The following is an 18,063-nucleotide window of genomic DNA, read 5'->3' as shown; positions in this document are numbered from 1 at the left end:
AGACTTGTTCTGGCTATCACTTTGGTTAGACATCATGCAGGCAAACTGTCAGCAAACCCTGTGAATAGATTATAGATGAGGTAGAGTAGATGAGCATCACAAAGTACACGAGTTTTGTAAAATAATTGACTCAAAAACTTAGTTTTAGTTCTTCACAGAAAGCATTTCGGATCTACCAATTTGTAAAATTGGTGATACCGAAGCAGTTTTTGGAACCTAAACTAGTGAACTCGGTCAGACCGAGTCACAGTTTGGTGGCACCGAGACTGTTAGGGTTTCACAGAGAATTGAACTCGGTCACACCGATTTGCAATTTTTGGTCAGACCGAAAATGCGTGTGCTCTGGCCTAACCAAAATCGGTGAGACCGATTTCTACAACTCAGTCGGTCCGAGATGAAATTGGCGGAGACCTAACCCTAAATTTTGAAATCAAAACTAATCTACGGGATGTTTTTGCTAGACAGGATGATTTCATTCGTGGCAAGAATCATGGCAAAGCAATGTGCTAATAATCGGAGTTAAGGATTAGCACAATGATCAAGTTCGTACCCTAGTTCGGCGACGAACTTCCCACGGCGGCAACGGCGGTGAAGATTTCCGTTGACGACGGCAGAGACCAGCGGTGGGAGGTTGCTGGCAACGAGAGAATGATCCGGAGACCCGAGGAGGCAGAGTAGGTTATGCGCGGGGCGAGGAGGTTCGGAAAATTTTCCAAATTTTGCCCCGTCGGTATATATAACCTGACCCTGTCGGTGTGACTGAGTGGAACGACTCGGTGGCATCGAGATGCAAAACTGCAGGCAGTTACTGCAACTCGGTGTAACCGAAAGGTTCTAGTCGGTTGCACCGAGATTGAAAAACCCTAGATCAACTTAGTGACTCGGTAGGACCAAAAAGGATGAATCGGTCTGACCGAGATGCACTAAGAGGTTTTGGAGGTTTAAGTCTATGACGAATCGGGAACTCCGAGTGCTCCTCACACAGAGTGGTTCAAATCTGACTTGATCAAACTTTGTGATGTAGCATGAATAGACTTTGAGACGAGAAAAGCGTAGATAGCTAGAGGGAGTTCTTAAGCATTCTTGTCCATCCATTTGGCAAAAATAAAGAGCCAAACAATCAAAACAACAAATGGATGTCCTCGAATGAGTAAAATATGCAACCAACATGCTCACACAATACAATGGCAAATGAAATATGTGAAAAAGCATGCACAAACACTCTAGCATCTATCAAGCAATTTGGCGATGACTAGGTCATCTATATATGAGTATATTGACTTAGGAGTCAGATGAGAACATTTGATCATAGGTCATACTCATCGTTTAAGCACAAGTGGGGTTACCACTTTTACATAAAGCATTGTTGTGTTCACACCATTAGAGTTGCTTTAGCTCAATTAGTTAGAGTAAAGTTCCCCCTAGATGTGATATACCCCCTAAGAGGGATGAACTAACCTTGGGTTTTGTCGATGATGACTTCATGTAGGTGTTGAAGATGTAGATGCTCAAAGTTGATGTACATCCTTTGGAGCAATCCTTTGGAGTGAGTTTCACTTTCAATACCTACACGGGTTAGTCCCACAAGGAACAAACAAGGATATCCATAGACATAGAGTGATGCATACACAAGATGATGTCCATGAAAGCATTAGGTTACCTTGTCCCTTGTCTTACCAATAAGAGGGTTTGTGACTCCTTGAACTAGTGCAAGATATGGAAGTTGTTTGCACTTGTCCTCGCCAAAATGATAAGAGTGAAGTATGTTGGCGGAGTCACCCTCAAGAACTCTCTAGTTCTTCTTCTTCTGGATCCACACCATCTTGATGGGAACCCTTGGAGTTGTAGTTGTACTTGATGAAGTAGAACTTGATGTGGTCTTGGGAACCCACTTGACCAAGGCCTTGGGTGCTTCTTCAAATGCATCAATCTCCTCTTTAAGCTTGTCCTTGCCTTTTTGCTTGTGGTCTCGTGGTGGAAGATCATCTTGAGATTGTGTTCCTTTGAAAGAAGTAGGATCATACTTCTCTTGTTGAGGAACAAACTTCGTCTTGGGGTATTGATCTTCTTCCCACTCAACTCCATTGGCATGGAACTTTCGTTCAAAACCAACACCTTGATTCTTCCGGTGTCTTCCATGCTTGTGTACAATTTCCTCAAATTGCTTACTCCCGACAACGCTCTTGTAAACACCTTTCTCTATAATTCCCTTCAATAAGCTATTTTCTTGCTCAAGTGTAACTTGGCTAAGAGAATCATTAGTGGAATCAAGAGAACTACTAGAAGCAACAATATTGGATTTAGCATGATTGTTGTTACTACTAGATGAAGAATCTTTCTAGCTCATGTTGCTAGATTTAACTTGTGGCATGTAAGTACACAAGAGTAAATGGTTGGCAATGTAGGAAGAACTTTTCTTGCGAAGATCATCATTGATTTCCTTTAAAAACTCATGCTCTTGCTCAAGGTTGAGCTTTTCAAAGCGTAGCTTATCATGAGTCTTTAAAAGTTCTCGATGATTTTCCAAGGTAGTTTCATGAGCTAACTTAAGAGTGTTTAATTCTTTAGTTAGACGCTCAATCTCCTTCTTATCATCATCATTCGTTTTATCTTGATTAGCATGATTAATTGACGTTTCATCACAGTATTCATCACTAGAGTTGTCAACAAGTAATTCATCATCACCTAGCAAATCATCTTCATCACTATTGAAATCAACATACTCGGGATGTGTTACCTTTGGACCTTTGGCCATGAAGCACCTTCCAATTCCTTCATTTGGTGAGTCAAATATGTTGTAGGAATTGGTTGACACAAGTGCTAGACCGGCAACACCTTCATCTTGAGTATATTCGGAGTCGGAGTGATAACTTCTTTCGGAGTGATTGTCGGAGTCGGAGTCGGATACCCATTCACCAACATGGGCTTGATCTCTTTTTTTGTGTAGCTCCTTGATGACTTTTCTTTCCTTTCCGAATCTTTGCTTCTCCAAGAGGGTTTTCGTTCATAACGATCATCTCTACTCCTCCTTTCTCTTGGTGGTGATTCTTCTCTTCTACTTCTTCTTTTGGGAGAATCTTCTCTTCTTTTATAGGGAGCCGTACACTCATTGGAGTAGTGTCTGGGTCTTCCACAATTGTAGCAATTACGCCCACGACTAGAAGATCTTTTGTCATTGTAGGACCTTGACTTGGAACTTCTTTCTTTGCTTCTACTCTTGTAGAACTTGTTGAAGTTCTTTACCATTAGGCTCAATTCTTCATTGAAGGTTTGTTTCTCACTTGATGATGTGGGAGCATCACATGAGGCTTTGTAAGCACCACTTGACTTGTTATGAAGCTCTTCCTTATCCTTGAGTGACATCTCATGAGCAACAATTCTTCCGTTCGCTTGAGATCTTTGTAATTGGGCATCATTTGGATCAATGTGCACACGGTATCATATTTTCCATCCAAGGCTCTTAGGATCTTCTTGCTGATGAATTTGTCGGTCATCTCTTCACTTCCTAAGCCGGCAATCTCATTTGTGATGAGAGCAAGCCTAGAATACATTTCAGCGACACCTTCACCATCCTTCATTTTGAACTTGTCAAGTTGACTTTGAAGCACATCCAATTTGGATTCCTTGACGGAGTCGGTACCTTCGTGCATATCAATCAAAGTATCCCAAATTTCCTTTACATTCCACTGATTTTGTTGAATTCTTCAGGGCACAATCCGTTGAAGAGAATATCACAAGCTTGAGCATTGTATTGTAGCATCTTCAACTCTTCTGCGGTAGCTTCACAGTTTGGTTCTCTCCCATCAAAGAATTCACCTTGCAAGCCAACACACACAATAGCCCAAACGGCGGGGTTATGTCCAAGAATATGCATTTTCATCTTATGCTTCCAACTAGCAAAATTTGTACCATTAAGGTAAGGACCACTACGGTGGTAATTTCCCTCGCTAGACGCCATACTCTCCTAGGTTGTGAAACCAAGGCTATGACCACCAAAAGCTATGGAAATCAAAGCAAATGGAGACCAAAGCTCTGATACCACTTGTAGGATCGAAAATATGTCTAGAGGGGGGGTGATTAGACTACTTGACCAAATAAAAATCTAGCTTTTCCCAATTTTAGTTATTGGCAGATTTTAGCAACTTAGCACAAACAAGTAATCAACCTACACATGCAATTCTAAGAGTATAGCAGCGGAATGTAAAACAATTGCATATGAAGGTAAAGGGAGAAGTTTGAGGGAGAAAACGCAATGTTGACACGGAGATTTTTGGCGTGGTTCCGATAGGTGGTGCTATGGTACATCCACATTGATGGAGACTTCAACCCACGAAGGGTAACGGTTGCGCGAGTCCACGGAGGGCTCCACCCACGAAGGGTCCACGAAGAAGCAACCTTGTCTATCCCACCATGGCCGTCGCCCACGAAGGACTTGCCTCACTAGGGTAGATCTTCACGAAGTAGGCGATCTCCTTGACCTTCACAAACTCCTTGGTTCAACTCCACAATCTTGTCGGAGGCTCCCAAGTGACACCTAGCCAATCTATGAGACACCACTCTCCAAGAAGTAACAAATGGTGTGTTGATGATGAACTCCTTGCTCTTGTGCTTCAAATGATAGTCTCACCAACACTCAACTCTCTCTCATAGGATTGGATTTGGTAGAAAGAAGATTTGAGTGGAAAGCAACTTGGGGAAGGCTAAAGATCAAGATTTATGTGGTTGGAATGGAATATCTTGACCTCAACACAAGTGTAGGTGGTTCTCTCTTAGAAAATATGTATTGGAAGTGTAGGCATGTTCTGATGGCTCTCTCCTTGAATGAAGAGTGGGTGGAGGGGTATTTATAGCCTCCACACAAAATCTAACCATTACACACAAATCACCAAACTCAGTGGGACCGAATCATGAAACTCGGTCAGACCGATTTAGTTCAAAATGTGAACGTTAGGATTCTCAGTGGGACCGACATGTCAACTCGGTGGGACCAATTTCGTTAGGGTTAGCGCATAATGTAATCTCGGTGAGACCAATTACACAAACTCGGTGAGACCGATTTTGCTAATGGACTAACAGAGAGTTGGTCAGGCAAACTCTGTGGGACCGATTCGCTCATCTCGGTTGGACCGAAGTGTTATGAAAGGGAAACAGAGAGTTTACATTGCAATCTCGGTGGGACCGATCGCTCATCTCGGTTGGACCGAAGTGTTACGAAGGGAAACAAAGAGATTACAATCTCATCTCGGTGAGACCGAGATCCCTATCCGTGAGATCGAAAATACTAGGGTTTCTGGTAGTGGCTATGTCAACTGAAGTCGGTGGCGCCGGATAGAAAGAATCGGTGGGGCCGAGTTGGATATTTGGTGTGGGACATATGTGGATATGAGAAAATAGTGGAGGGTTTTGGAGCATATCACTAAGCATTTTGAGCAAGCACCTTATTAAGCAACACCTCATCCCTTCTTAATAGTATTGGCTTTTCCTATAGACTCAATGTGATCTTGGATCACTAAAATAGAAAAATGTAGAGTCTTGTGCTTTGAGCTTGAGCCAATCTTTTATCCTTAGCATTTTGAAGGGTCCAATTTCTAACCCATGCCTTGCCAACCATTGAGCTTTCTTGAAACATTCATCTTGGAATAGCATTAGCTCAATAAGCTATATGTTGTTAGGAATTACCAAAACCACCCAGGGATAGTTGCATTTTCACCATGTCTCCTGTTACCTTCGATCCTTAGACGCATAGTTCGGGACCCCCTACCCGAGATCTGCCGGTTTTGACACCGACACTAAGCACTACGATGATATGACTGAGATGTGTTTTTGTAGAGGGGGGCACCACACACGGCTAAGAGAATCTTTGGTGTGTCTTTGGGGTGCCCCCCTTCCACGTATATAAAGGGGGGAGGAGAGGAGGCCGGCCATAGGGGGCGCGCCATAGGGAGGAGTCCTACTTGGACTCCTGGTCCAAGTAGGATTCACCCCCCCCTCTTTTCTATTCCAACTAGGAGAAGGAGGGAAGGGGAATGATGGGAGAAGGAAGGAGGGGGGCGCCCCCCTCCTAGTGCAATTCGGACCAGCCCATGGGGGGGCGCGCGACCACCCCTTGAGGCCCCTCTCTCCTTTCCCCTAAAGCCCATTAAGGCCCATTACTCTCCCGGGGGGTTCTAGTAACCTCCCGGTACTCTGGAAAATACCCGAAACACTTCAGAACCATTCTGGTGTACGAATATAACCTTCCAATATATCAATCTTTATGTCTCGACCATTCCGAAACTCCTTGTCATGTCCGTGATCTCATCCGGGACTCCGAACAAACTTCGGTCATCAAATCTCATAACTCATAATATAAGCCGTCATTGAACGTTAAGCGTGCAGATCCTATGGGTTCGAGAACTATGTAGACATGACCAAGACACATCTACGGTCAATAACCAATAGCGGAACTTGGATGCTCATATTAGTTCCTACATATTCTACAAAGATCTTTATCGGTCAAACCGCATAACAACATATGTTGTTCCCTTTGTCATGGGTATGTTACTTGCCCGAGATTCAATCATCGGTATCATCATACCTAGTTCAATCTCGTTTTCGGCAAGTCTCTTTACTCGTTTCGTAATGCTCATCCCGCAACTAACTCATTAGTCACTTTGCTTGCAAGGCTTATAGTGATGGGCATTACGGAGAGGGCCCAGAGATACCTCTCCGATACTCGGAGTGAAAAATCCTAATCTCGATCTATGCCAACTCAACAAACACCATCAGACACCTATAGAGAATCTTTATAATCACCCAGTTACGTTGTGTTTGATAGCACACTAAGTGTTCCTCCGGTATTCGGGAGTTGCATAATCTCATAGTCATAGGAACATGTATAAGTCATGAAGAAAGCAATAGCAATAAACTAAACGATCATAGTGCTAAGCTAACGGATGGGTCTTGTCCATCACATCATTCTCTAATGATGTGATCCCATTCATCAAATGACAACACGTGTCTATGGCTAGGAAACTTAACCATCTTTGATTAACGAGCTAGTCAAGTAGAGGCATACTAGGGACACTTTGTTTGTCTATGTATTCACACATGTACTAAGTTTCCGGTTAATAAAATTCTAGCATGAATAATAAAAATTTATCATGATATAAGGAAATATAAATAACAACTTTATTATTGCCTCTAGGGCATACTTCCTTCAATTTATAGATTCGACACAAGGGGAGCCAAAGAATATTTGAAGGTATTAGCAGCTGAGTTGTCAATTCAACCACACCTGGAGATTAATTATCTGCAGCAACGTGATCAGTAGCAAAGTAATATGATAGTTTTGATAATAGTAGCAGTAGCAATGGTAACGATAATAGTGATAGCAGTAGTTTTGTAACAAGTGCAACAGTAATGATAGTAGTAGTAACTTAGCAAGAACAATATAACATAAATTCATAGGCATTGGATCGGTGACTTGTTGGATGATATTCATCATGAGATAGTTATAACCTAGGGCGATACGGCACTAGCTCCAATTCATCAATATCATGTAGGCATGTATTCCGTAAATAGTCATGCGTGCTTATGGAAAGAACTTGCATGACATCTTTTGTCCTACCCTCCCGTGGCAGCGGGGTCCTATTGGAAACTAAGGGATATTAAGGCATCCTTTTAATAGAGAACCGGAACAAAGCATTAACACATGGTGAATACATGAACTCCTCAAACTACGGTCATCACCGGGAGTGGTCCCGACTATTGTCACTTCGGGGTTTCCAGATCATAACACGTAGTAGGTGACTATAACTTGCAAGATCGGATCTAGAACATGGATATAATGGTGATAACATAAAAGGTTCAGATCTGAAATCATGGCACCCAGGCCCAGAGTGACAAGCATTAAGCATGGCAAAGTCATAGCAACATCAATCTTAGAACATAGTGATACTAGGGATCCAGCCCTAACAAAACTAACTCGATTACATGATGAATCTCATCCAACTCCTCACCGACCAGCGAGCCTACGAAGGAATTACTCACTCCCGGTGGGGAGCATCATGGAATTGGCGATGGAGAAGGGTTGGTGATGACAAAGAATGAAGACCCCCCTCCCAAACGGACTCCAGACCTGGCCTCCCGATGAAGAACAAGAGGTGACGATGGTTCTGTCTCGTGGATCACGATAATTCTTTCTCCCTGGTTTTTTTGGGCGCGCCAGGAGAGGGGGGCGTGCCCTGGTGGGTTGTTCCCACCTAGGTGCCCCTCTATGGTAGGTCTTGACTCCAGAAATTCTTGTTTATTGTATAAAAATTCCTCGCAAAGTTTCATTCCATTCTGAGAACTTTTATTTCTGCACAAAAACAACACCATGGTAGTTCTGCTAAAAACAACGTCAGTCTAGGGTTAGTTTCATTCAAATAATGAAAATTAGAGTCCAAAACAAGAGGAAAGCGTTAGGAAAAGTAGATATATTGGAGACGTATCACGCATTTAATGAGCTTAAGAATTTGCTTACTCATGCTCCCGTGCTTGCATTACCAAACTTTGAAAAACCCTTTGAAATTCATTGCGATGCTAGTGGTAATGGCATAGGAGGTTTGTTAACGCAAGAGAAGCGCCACATAGCTTACTTTAGTGAAAAACTTTCTGGAGCTCAACTCAATTACCCCATCTATGACAAAGAGCCATATGCTTTAGTGTGAGTTTTGCATGAATGGGAACATTATCTTCGCCCTCATGAATTTGTCATCCATACCGACCATGAAACGCTTAAATACCTTAAGGGTCAAACTAAGTTGAACAAGTGTCATGCTAAACGGAGTGAGTTCATTTAGTCATTTCCTTATGTCATCAAATACATTAAAGGTAAGGAAAATGTTGTGACAGACGCTCTTTCCCGCATATGCATGCTTGTCACCAAACTTGAATTGAATGGCATTGGCTTTGAGCACATAAAAGACTTGTATGCGCATGATCCTACTTTTGCTATTCCATATGCCAAATGTTTGACGCATACATCTTGGGAACGCTATTGCAATTCAAAGATGATTATCTTATGAGATCTAACAAACTATGCATCCCCGAGTCTTCTCTTAGTTTGTTACTTTTGCAAGAATCTCATGGAGGAGGACTAATGGGACACTTTGGACGCGACAAGACATTTTCTACGCTCTCCAAGAACTATTTTTGGCCCAAGATGTTCCGCGATGTCTCACGTTTCACCAACCGATGCTCTACATGTCGCAAAGCTAAGTCTAAAGCTCAATCTCATGGCCTTTATATGCCACTTCCTATTCCATATCACCCATGGGAAGATATTAGTATGGATTTTGTGCTTGGTTTGCCTAGAACTAGAAATGGCAAAGATTCCGTGTTTTTGTTGTTGACCGATTCTCTAAGGTGGCACATTTCATTACATGCAACAAGATAGATGATGCTTCACATGTTGCAAATCTCTTTTGTAGGGAAATATTGTGTCTCCATGGAGTGCCCAAGACGATTGTCTCGGGCCGCGGCGTCAAGTTCTTGAGTTACTTTTGAAAGACCTTATGCGCCAAGCTCGGAATCAAGCTCTTGTTCTCTTCGGCATACCATCCTCATACTGACGGTCAAACAGAGGTCACGAACCGGACGCTCTCCACTCTACGCGTGTTGATAAAGACGAACATCAAGGAGTGGGAGGAGTGCCTACCCATCACCGAGTACGCCTACAACCGCACAAGACATTCGACTACCAGCAAGTCCCCCTTCGAGGTCGTCTACGATTTCAACCCGTTGTCCCCATTGGACATTCTTCCTCTACCACTACAAGAGCGCACCAACATGGACGGGAGTGCCCGAGTCAACTACCTCAAGAAGATGCATGAAGATACAAGGCACACCATCGAGCGCCAAGTACAATGACTTGCGACCAAGCTCAACATCAACAAGCACTCCATGGTATTCAACATTGGAGATCTTGTGTGGCTACACCTTCGCAAGGACCGCTTCCCCAATGAACGCAAGCCCAAACTTCTACCACGAGCAGATGGACCCTTCAAGGTGCTTGAACGCTACAACAACAACAACAACAACAACAACAACAACAACACCGCCTACAAGATCGACATCCCACAAGACAAGTACTCCGTGAGCGACATCTTCAATGTCAAAGATCTCTCTCCCTACCATTGTGATGAAGATTTCAATCCGACGTCGGATCTTTCCCAAAGGAGGGGAGATGATGCGGAGCATCCTACGGTCATCCCCATTCGTCTCACCAAGTGCCAAGAGGACCTATGACACGAGCACGAGCTAGAGCTCTCGAGATCGAGGTGACTTCCTTCCTTAGTGATATCACATATGATCCACGCGAGACATGGCTACTACCTAAGTCCGAAATGTTGTGCATGATTAGGTACCAAGAGGACCCTTCCGAAGATGCACATGGAGACGGACAAGTCCCCAAGTTCACGAATGAAGAGAACCAACGGAAGGAGTCAAGAACAGCTCCCAGGACCCGGACATCTGGCCATGACCCCGGACCTCCGGCCCCTGGAGCATCAACCACAGCAGTCGCCGAGTACCTACAGGCCCCGGACACACAGCCCAACCCGGACATCCGGCCCCAACGCCTGGAAATCCGACCCTTGCTATCCAGAGAGCAACCAAATCGGCCCCAACAACCTGAACATCCGGCCACGACCCCGAACATCCGGCCCCTCGCGAAGTCCCGGACATCCGGCCTGACGCCCGAACATCCGGACCAGCCCTATCCAGAGAGCATCAGGACGCTGCCAAGCCAACCCAGACATCCGGCCCGAAAGCCCGGACATCCGGCGTCTCGTGAGCGCCCGGACATCCGGCCCGACGCCCGGACGTCCGGCCTCCCCTGTCTGCGCACAGTGTAGGGCCGAGGCCCATGTACCCTTTCGACCCCCTAGACTATATATACTCCTCCTCCTCCTTCTTTCGAGGGTTAGCATTGTGATAGCTCATATGTGAGATAGAGTCTCGCTCATCCATCCAGATCTACTCCACCGAGAGAGACCGTCACCTCCTCAGAGAAGATCCACTTGGATTCATGACCCCTAATGGGAAGACCTCAAGACCTCCTCACAGAGAAGAACCCGTTACCTATGTATCGTCCTTTGTTTGATTCGAATCGTGTATGTCTTATGTTTCGAGGATCTAGCACATGTGTGACCGAATCTTCTTGGTGTGAGTGTTTCTCCTGTGTGTTCCCTTCGTGATTTCTCCTCACGTTCTTCGTGTTCATCGCGGGATCCGCTCCTTTCATGAAAGATCGGTCATCTAGGGTTCCACCCTACATTAGAGGGCCTGGAGACCATGATGGCCCTCTCTGCCACCGACGACGTTGCCTTCCCCGAGCTGGAGATGGTGCAGGTGGTGGAGGAAGCGCCACGGAGGGAGGAGGTGCTGGAGAAGGAGCCCGTGGTTGCGTTCCACCCGAGCCTGGTGGGCCAGCAGTGGAGCTGGTCGTGCACGGCTCCAGAGATGGCCGACGCCGTGGGAGGCGTGAACTGGTGCCCCACGCTGCCGCAGTCACCGGAGCGGGAGGCGTCGCCACAAGAGGAGGTGGTGCAGGCACCTCCCGCCTTCCAGCCCGCCCCCGTGTACCAGGCACCGCCATCCCACCTCTGGACGGCGCCGGCCTACGTCGACCTCGTCAACGACGACGAAAACGGCGGCCACTGAGAAGACGACCACGACCACGGCATCGACGGGCAGGAGCGCGCGGGCGACAAATTTCTTTTTTTATGTTAATTATGTCTATGTGAATTATGGAACTGGGTCGTTTTGTGGCCGTGATGTTTAATTATTCTTTATATTTTTATGTTTGCGTTTATTTTATTTTTTGGCATTCTCTTTTAGTTTTTATGTTTTTTAATCACATCTATCCCAGACATAATTTAAAGTGCGGCCACGTGTTGGATGCACCGACTGCCCAATAGCCCCAAACGGACATGAGCGGCCTCATTGCCATCCCAAACGAACGAAAACAGGCCAAACTGGACGGTCCGTTAGGGGTGAGTTGGTCTTAATGTCACCCTTGCTGTTCCGAAAATGCGCCCTATTTCGGTCAGACGAAGATGGCAGCTACGTTGACCCAAAGCCACAAACCACGGTGAAAACGCTCGACACCCCCACGTGGAGAGGCCGGCCGCGCAAACTCGGCCGCTCGTGGCTCCAAAGTCCAAACCGGCACACCGACCGAGGGGAGCCACCGCCCGTCGCCATCCCCCCTCGTCTACCATATCCAGATCGGCGCACGTCACGCGGTCCCGCTCCCCTCTCCCCGTCCTCGATCCACAACGGCGAGGAGTCAAGCTGAAATGAATGACGCGGCCATCGTCGGCGCGGGAGATAAACATAACCGCGAAACATGGCGGCCTCCCTCTGTCGCAGTTAGTTTGGCTTGTACGTCGCGCTCCCTTCCCCCTTATCTCCTTCCCCGACTGACCTGACCGGGACGCCGCATTTGTCCCATCCACGGCACGGCACGGGAGGGAGAAGAAGAAGCCCAGCTCGACTCCTCCTCCTTCCTCTGATCCCCTCCGTCTGCCCATTCCCAGATCCCAGCACGCCATGCCCGCGCCTGCAGGTGCGTGCAGCCAAGCCCCACCGCTCGCCTTCTATTCCGCGTCCCCTAGCTTGGCCCGGCCCTGCTCCGATCCAAGGCCGCGGCGGTGGCCCAGTGCCCTCTCCCTCCTGCCACGCCGTCCGCCGCCCATGGACGTCATCACCAACGAGGCGCGCGTGGGGGCGTTCGCGATCGGCCCGTCCACGGCGGCGGGGCGCGCGCTCGCGCTGCGCGTGCTCCTCTGCGGCTCGCTGGCGCGGCTGCGGCACCGCCTCGCCGCCGCGCTGCGCGCCGCGGCGCCGCTGGCGGCGGCCTGGCTGCACCCGCGCCACAACACGCGGGGGATCCTGCTCGCCGTCTGCGCCGTCGCGCTGCTGCTGCGCGGCCGCGGGGGCCGCGCCGGGGTGCGCGCGCGGGTGCAGTCCGCCTACCGCCGCAAGTTCTGGCGGAACATGATGCGCGCCGCGCTCACCTACGAGGAGTGGGCGCACGCCGCGCGGATGCTCGAGCGGGAGACGCCGCGCCGCGTCACCGACGCCGACCTCTACGACGAGGAGCTCGTGTGCAACAAGCTCCGTGAGCTCAGGCACCGCCGTCAGGAGGGCTCGCTCAGGGACATCGTCTTCTGCATGCGCGCCGATCTGCTCAGGAACCTTGGTAACATGTGCAACCCCGAGCTCCACAAGTTGAGGCTGCAGGTACTGCGCTGCCCATCTGCCCACAATTTTTTATGCCACCTGATCCTTGCTTTCGCTTTGATCATAGTACTGGTTGTTGCCGGAGTATTAGAATTGTCTCCCCTTTCCCGTAGTCAAAGGACTCGAAATTTGCAGTGTCTGTAATTCCAGTTGGGTAAAACTTTAACTTGGTCCATGTATTATTTGACAAGTTAATCATGAATAATAAGTCTGTTTGGTTTGTCAGACGATTCGTTCACATTATGTCAATATATGTACATACATTCTAGTGTCACTGAAATGTTTATTGTTAATGATCTATTAGGTGCCTAAAACCATCAAGGAGTACATTGAGGAGGTATCTACTCAACTGAAAATGGTTTGCAATTCTGATTCGGACGAGTTACCCCTTGAAGAGAAACTGGCATTTATGCATGAGACAAGACATGCCTTTGGTAGATCGGCCCTACTGCTAAGTGGAGGTGCTTCATTTGGCTCTTTCCATGTGGGTGTTGTGAAAACCTTGGTAGAGCATAAGCTTCTACCTAGGATTATTTCAGGATCAAGCGTTGGCGCAATAATGTGTGCTATTGTAGCCACACGGTCATGGCCAGAACTAGAGAGTTTTTTTGAGGAGTGGCATTCCTTGAAATTCTTTGACCAGATGGGTGGGATCTTTCCTGTATTTAAAAGAATTTTGACGCATGGAGCGGTTCATGACATTAGGCACTTGCAGACGCAGTTGAGAAATCTTACAAGCAATTTGACATTTCAAGAGGCATATGACATGACTGGCCGGGTTCTCGTTGTTACTGTGTGTTCTCCAAGAAAACATGAGCCACCACGATGCCTGAACTATTTGACATCACCTCATGTTCTCATTTGGAGTGCAGTAACTGCTTCCTGTGCTTTTCCTGGACTTTTTGAGGCCCAGGAGTTGATGGCCAAAGATAGATTCGGAGAAACAGTTCCTTTTCATGCTCCATTCTTGTTGGGTGTGGAGGAACGAGCTGACGCTGCTACACGGCGCTGGAGAGATGGCAGCTTAGAAAGTGATTTACCCATGAAGCAATTGAAGGAATTATTCAACGTAAATCACTTCATAGTAAGCCAAGCCAATCCTCACATTGCTCCATTACTGAGACTAAAGGAGATCATCAGGGCTTACGGAGGCAGCTTTGCTGCAAAGGTACGTGAAATGCTTTCTCCATAGTCTTTATTTCTATTATTTGCTTAGTCTCTGTCTGATTTCAGAGCAATTTCGATGTGACCATGCTTCCCATTAATGCGAACATAAGGATGTTTCCTTTGCTTATATTTCTTGATGTTTCATTGTCAGTAATGTGTGTCATTTGATGGCTTAGTAGCATCGCAATGCATAGCACTATGCTCACCAAGGCATATTTGACAGTAAATATTAGCTGAACTGTATGGCCAAGTAATTCATTTTACCAAAGTATCCCCTGGAATGATGTGGTGAAGTAAACAATATTGACGTGGTAAAGTAATTTTTCAATTGTCTAATATGATCTTCTGATCCTTTTTGTATGTAGCTTGCTGAACTTGCTGAGATGGAAGTTAAGCATAGGTTCAATCAAGTTCTGGAACTTGGATTTCCATTAGGAGGAATAGCTAAGTTGTTTGCTCAACATTGGGAAGGTGATGTGACAATCGTTATGCCAGCCACACTTGCTCAGGTTTTGAATGTTTCTTAATCCATTCTTTCGTGTGCATGTCAAATTTTCACCACATTAATCAGTAGTCTGACTAATGTTCTTTTCCTCTATGTATCATCAGTATTCGAAGATCATACAGAATCCTTCGTATTCTGAGCTTCAGAAAGCCGCAAGTCAGGGTAGGCGATGCACTTGGGAAAAGCTCTCTGCTATCAGGGCAAACTGCGCTATTGAGCTTGCATTAGATGAATGTGTTGCCCTCCTGAACCACATGCGTAGGCTGAAGAGAAGTGCAGAAAGAGCAGCTGCTTCACAAGGATATGGTGCTACAATTAGACTCTGTCCATCTAGAAGGATTCCATCATGGAATCTCATAGCAAGAGAAAATTCAACTGGTTCTCTCGATGAGGAAATGCTCACATGTCCCACTGTTACGAGCCATCAAGCAGTTGGAGGGACTGCTGGGCCATCTAACAGAAATCACCATCTCCAACATAGTATGCATGATAGCAGTGACAGTGAATCTGAGAGTATAGACTTGAACTCATGGACGAGAAGTGGTGGCCCTCTCATGAGAACAGCCTCAGCTAATAAATTCATCAGCTTTGTTCAGAACCTTGAGATTGACACAGAATTCAGAACAATTTCACCAAGGGGGAGCGAAGGTGATATTGTTACACCGAATAGTAACTTATTTGCTGGTCACCCAATTGGTAGAGAGCCAGTTGATAACCATCCAGGGCCTGCTACTCCTGGTAGGACCTCAGGCAATTCAGGTTGCGATCCTCATGATACTCCTGTTCCTAGGTCTCCATTTGGTCTTTCCACAAGTATCATGGTCCCTGAAGGTGACTTGCTGCAGCCGGAAAAGATTGAGAATGGTATTTTATTCAATGTTGTGAGAAGGGATGCTCTTGTAGCGACTACTAGCGGAGTTGAACCTCATGGATCTTCACAGGAAGCAGATGTGGAAACTGTACCGACCGAGTGCCTTTATGGTGCTTCGGATGACGACGACGACAACGTGGAACTGAATGCTGATCATGAAGCATTATCTGACCCTGGAGATCAGAGATCCTCAGTTGCAGGAAACCTAGATCCGTCCACTTCCATGGATTGTCAAGCTGATGAAACAAGTACTACTCGATCAGAAGCTCCATCTCTCTTTAATATCTGTGTGGAGATTCCTCCAGCAACCATGATCAGAGAAAATAGTCGGCCCGACGAGCCTTCTTCAGACATAAGACTGGAGATTGTAAAGACAGAATGCCCTGATGAGAATTCAGCTGCTGGGAACGATGAAGTTGGCTCAGTTCCTGCCAATAAAGAATCTTCCTATTGTTCTCAGACAGCTGAAAATAGACAGCAGCATCAAGTTGATATGGGATCTGTGAACTCCTGTAGTGTTTCAGTTTCAGAAGATGATAGGCATGTCAGCCTCATTTCGAACGAGAAACCAGTTACTACTTCCAGTGGCGGAGCGGAGAGTATGACATCTGGAAGAAATGAAGCTGACTAGCATAGAACGTGCCTGTTGACTGACCTAATGTTTTTCTGTGCTGGGACTTGGTAGTTTGAACAATTCAGCTTGATCTGGTCCATGCTATGTCGGCAATTTAAACTCGTGTCACGATCAAACTGAATTGCGTCTATACCTAGGTGTTGTAATTCGGTTGTAGTCAACCCCCTAATGAAGCACTAGAATGAATTTCGTTTCAAACTCGCATATATGCATTGGGTTCCTCTGTTTCTGAAATTGATGAAATTTCATTCTTTTTTTACTGAAACTGCTCAGGCTGCGGCTCTGTTCGGACAATGGCGCTCCCTAGTACAGTATGAGATTATTTGATTTGGACGCTTCTACTCCGTTGATCAGCATTTGAGATTTCTACTAACTGTTTAAGCGATCAGCATTTGAGATTTCTAACCATTGATCTCCGTCGGGTTCATGACTCTCCTCAGTTTCTGTACCCTTCCTTCAGTCATACTTTTTACCTTTTACCTTTTTGAGTTTTTGAGCTTGTATTGTTGCAGTTACCGATTGTTAAACTACGTTGTGTTGAACCTTAGTTGTAATCAGCGGTGGAGAAAATGCAAAAATAAACGGTAAAATGTTGGCGCTGAGCGATAAAATAGGCAAGACCAAATCACTGATAACCCACAATATGCTACCGCAGTTTCTTGGCACCAGTATCGTTGCTAAGCTGTTTGTATTATTTCAGTAAAAATATATGATAAAAAGGTAATAAAGAGTGAGGAAAAAGAACGTTTTGATTCGTTGAGGCAAATCTTGTACTCAGTAGCTTATGCGGTACTATAACACTGTAATCATAGGTATTTTTTATTACATACTATGTCGACAAAATAACTATTGCTCCAAGTCTTATCTTAATAGAGGGTTTATTTATTTTAGCTATATGTTGTTGTTTTTCTAGAGAAAGATGATACCACTTAATGCGCATGCTAAGTGTGGCTAGCTTGTTTACTTCTTTTTTAGGCAACTATGTATTAACTAAACAAAGTGTAGACACCGAACCTAACAAATTGGAATAAAGACAAATTGGAATAAAGACAAATGGTAAAAGAACCAAAGATCCAATATTTTTATTTTGCGGGTATAAACTTGTATTACTCAACCATACAATCCACCTTATAAAGATCGACGACTTCTGGGGGCCGGAGCCCAGTCAGACTACAGTTCTATGTTCCCTACTAGCAAATTTAGCTAAGAAATTGCTAACAAGATTTTGACTATGCTTGACATGAGCAATACAAGTCATACGAAGAGATCGAAAGTGTTTAATCTCCGCCACCAAATAAGCATAGACAGACCGGTCTATTTCTCTTTCATTCACCATGTTTACCGCTGAAAGCGACTCCATCTCCAACCAAAGATCCAATATAAGTTAAGAGTTAAATTAATGTTCTTTAAGATCGACATTTCAACTGTTTACAATGTTTTTTGTGAAACTACGAGAGACCAAACGTAAGTTAGATTAATCTTGAAGGTTTTTAAAAAGGTTGTGTGAGATGCCCATCTCAAAGGTGATAACTTAATATCATCGATACTCATGTGATCTCGAGCTCCAATGATCCTAGATGAACAGTAACATAAACATTGATGTCTTGTCTACGT

The 18,063-nt window shown here is 45.6% G+C and overlaps 1 protein-coding gene across 1 annotated transcript; it reads left to right on the top strand.

Moving 5' to 3' along the window:
- The first annotated feature begins 12,222 nt into the window (after positions 1 to 12,222).
- On the top strand, positions 12,223 to 16,683 carry LOC123062136 (triacylglycerol lipase SDP1). Its single transcript, XM_044485496.1, has 4 exons — positions 12,223 to 13,272; positions 13,577 to 14,440; positions 14,805 to 14,948; positions 15,049 to 16,683. Exons 1-4 carry the CDS (start codon positions 12,580 to 12,582, stop codon positions 16,444 to 16,446), a joined length of 3,099 nt encoding a protein of 1,032 aa, XP_044341431.1. The 5' UTR covers positions 12,223 to 12,579; the 3' UTR covers positions 16,447 to 16,683.
- Positions 16,684 to 18,063: the final 1,380 nt, after the last annotated feature.

The sequence above is a fragment of the Triticum aestivum genome, chromosome 3A, assembly GCF_018294505.1.
Source record: "Triticum aestivum cultivar Chinese Spring chromosome 3A, IWGSC CS RefSeq v2.1, whole genome shotgun sequence".
Taxonomy (NCBI): Eukaryota; Viridiplantae; Streptophyta; class Magnoliopsida; order Poales; family Poaceae; genus Triticum; species Triticum aestivum.
This window is presented reverse-complemented; position numbering and strand designations above follow the sequence as displayed.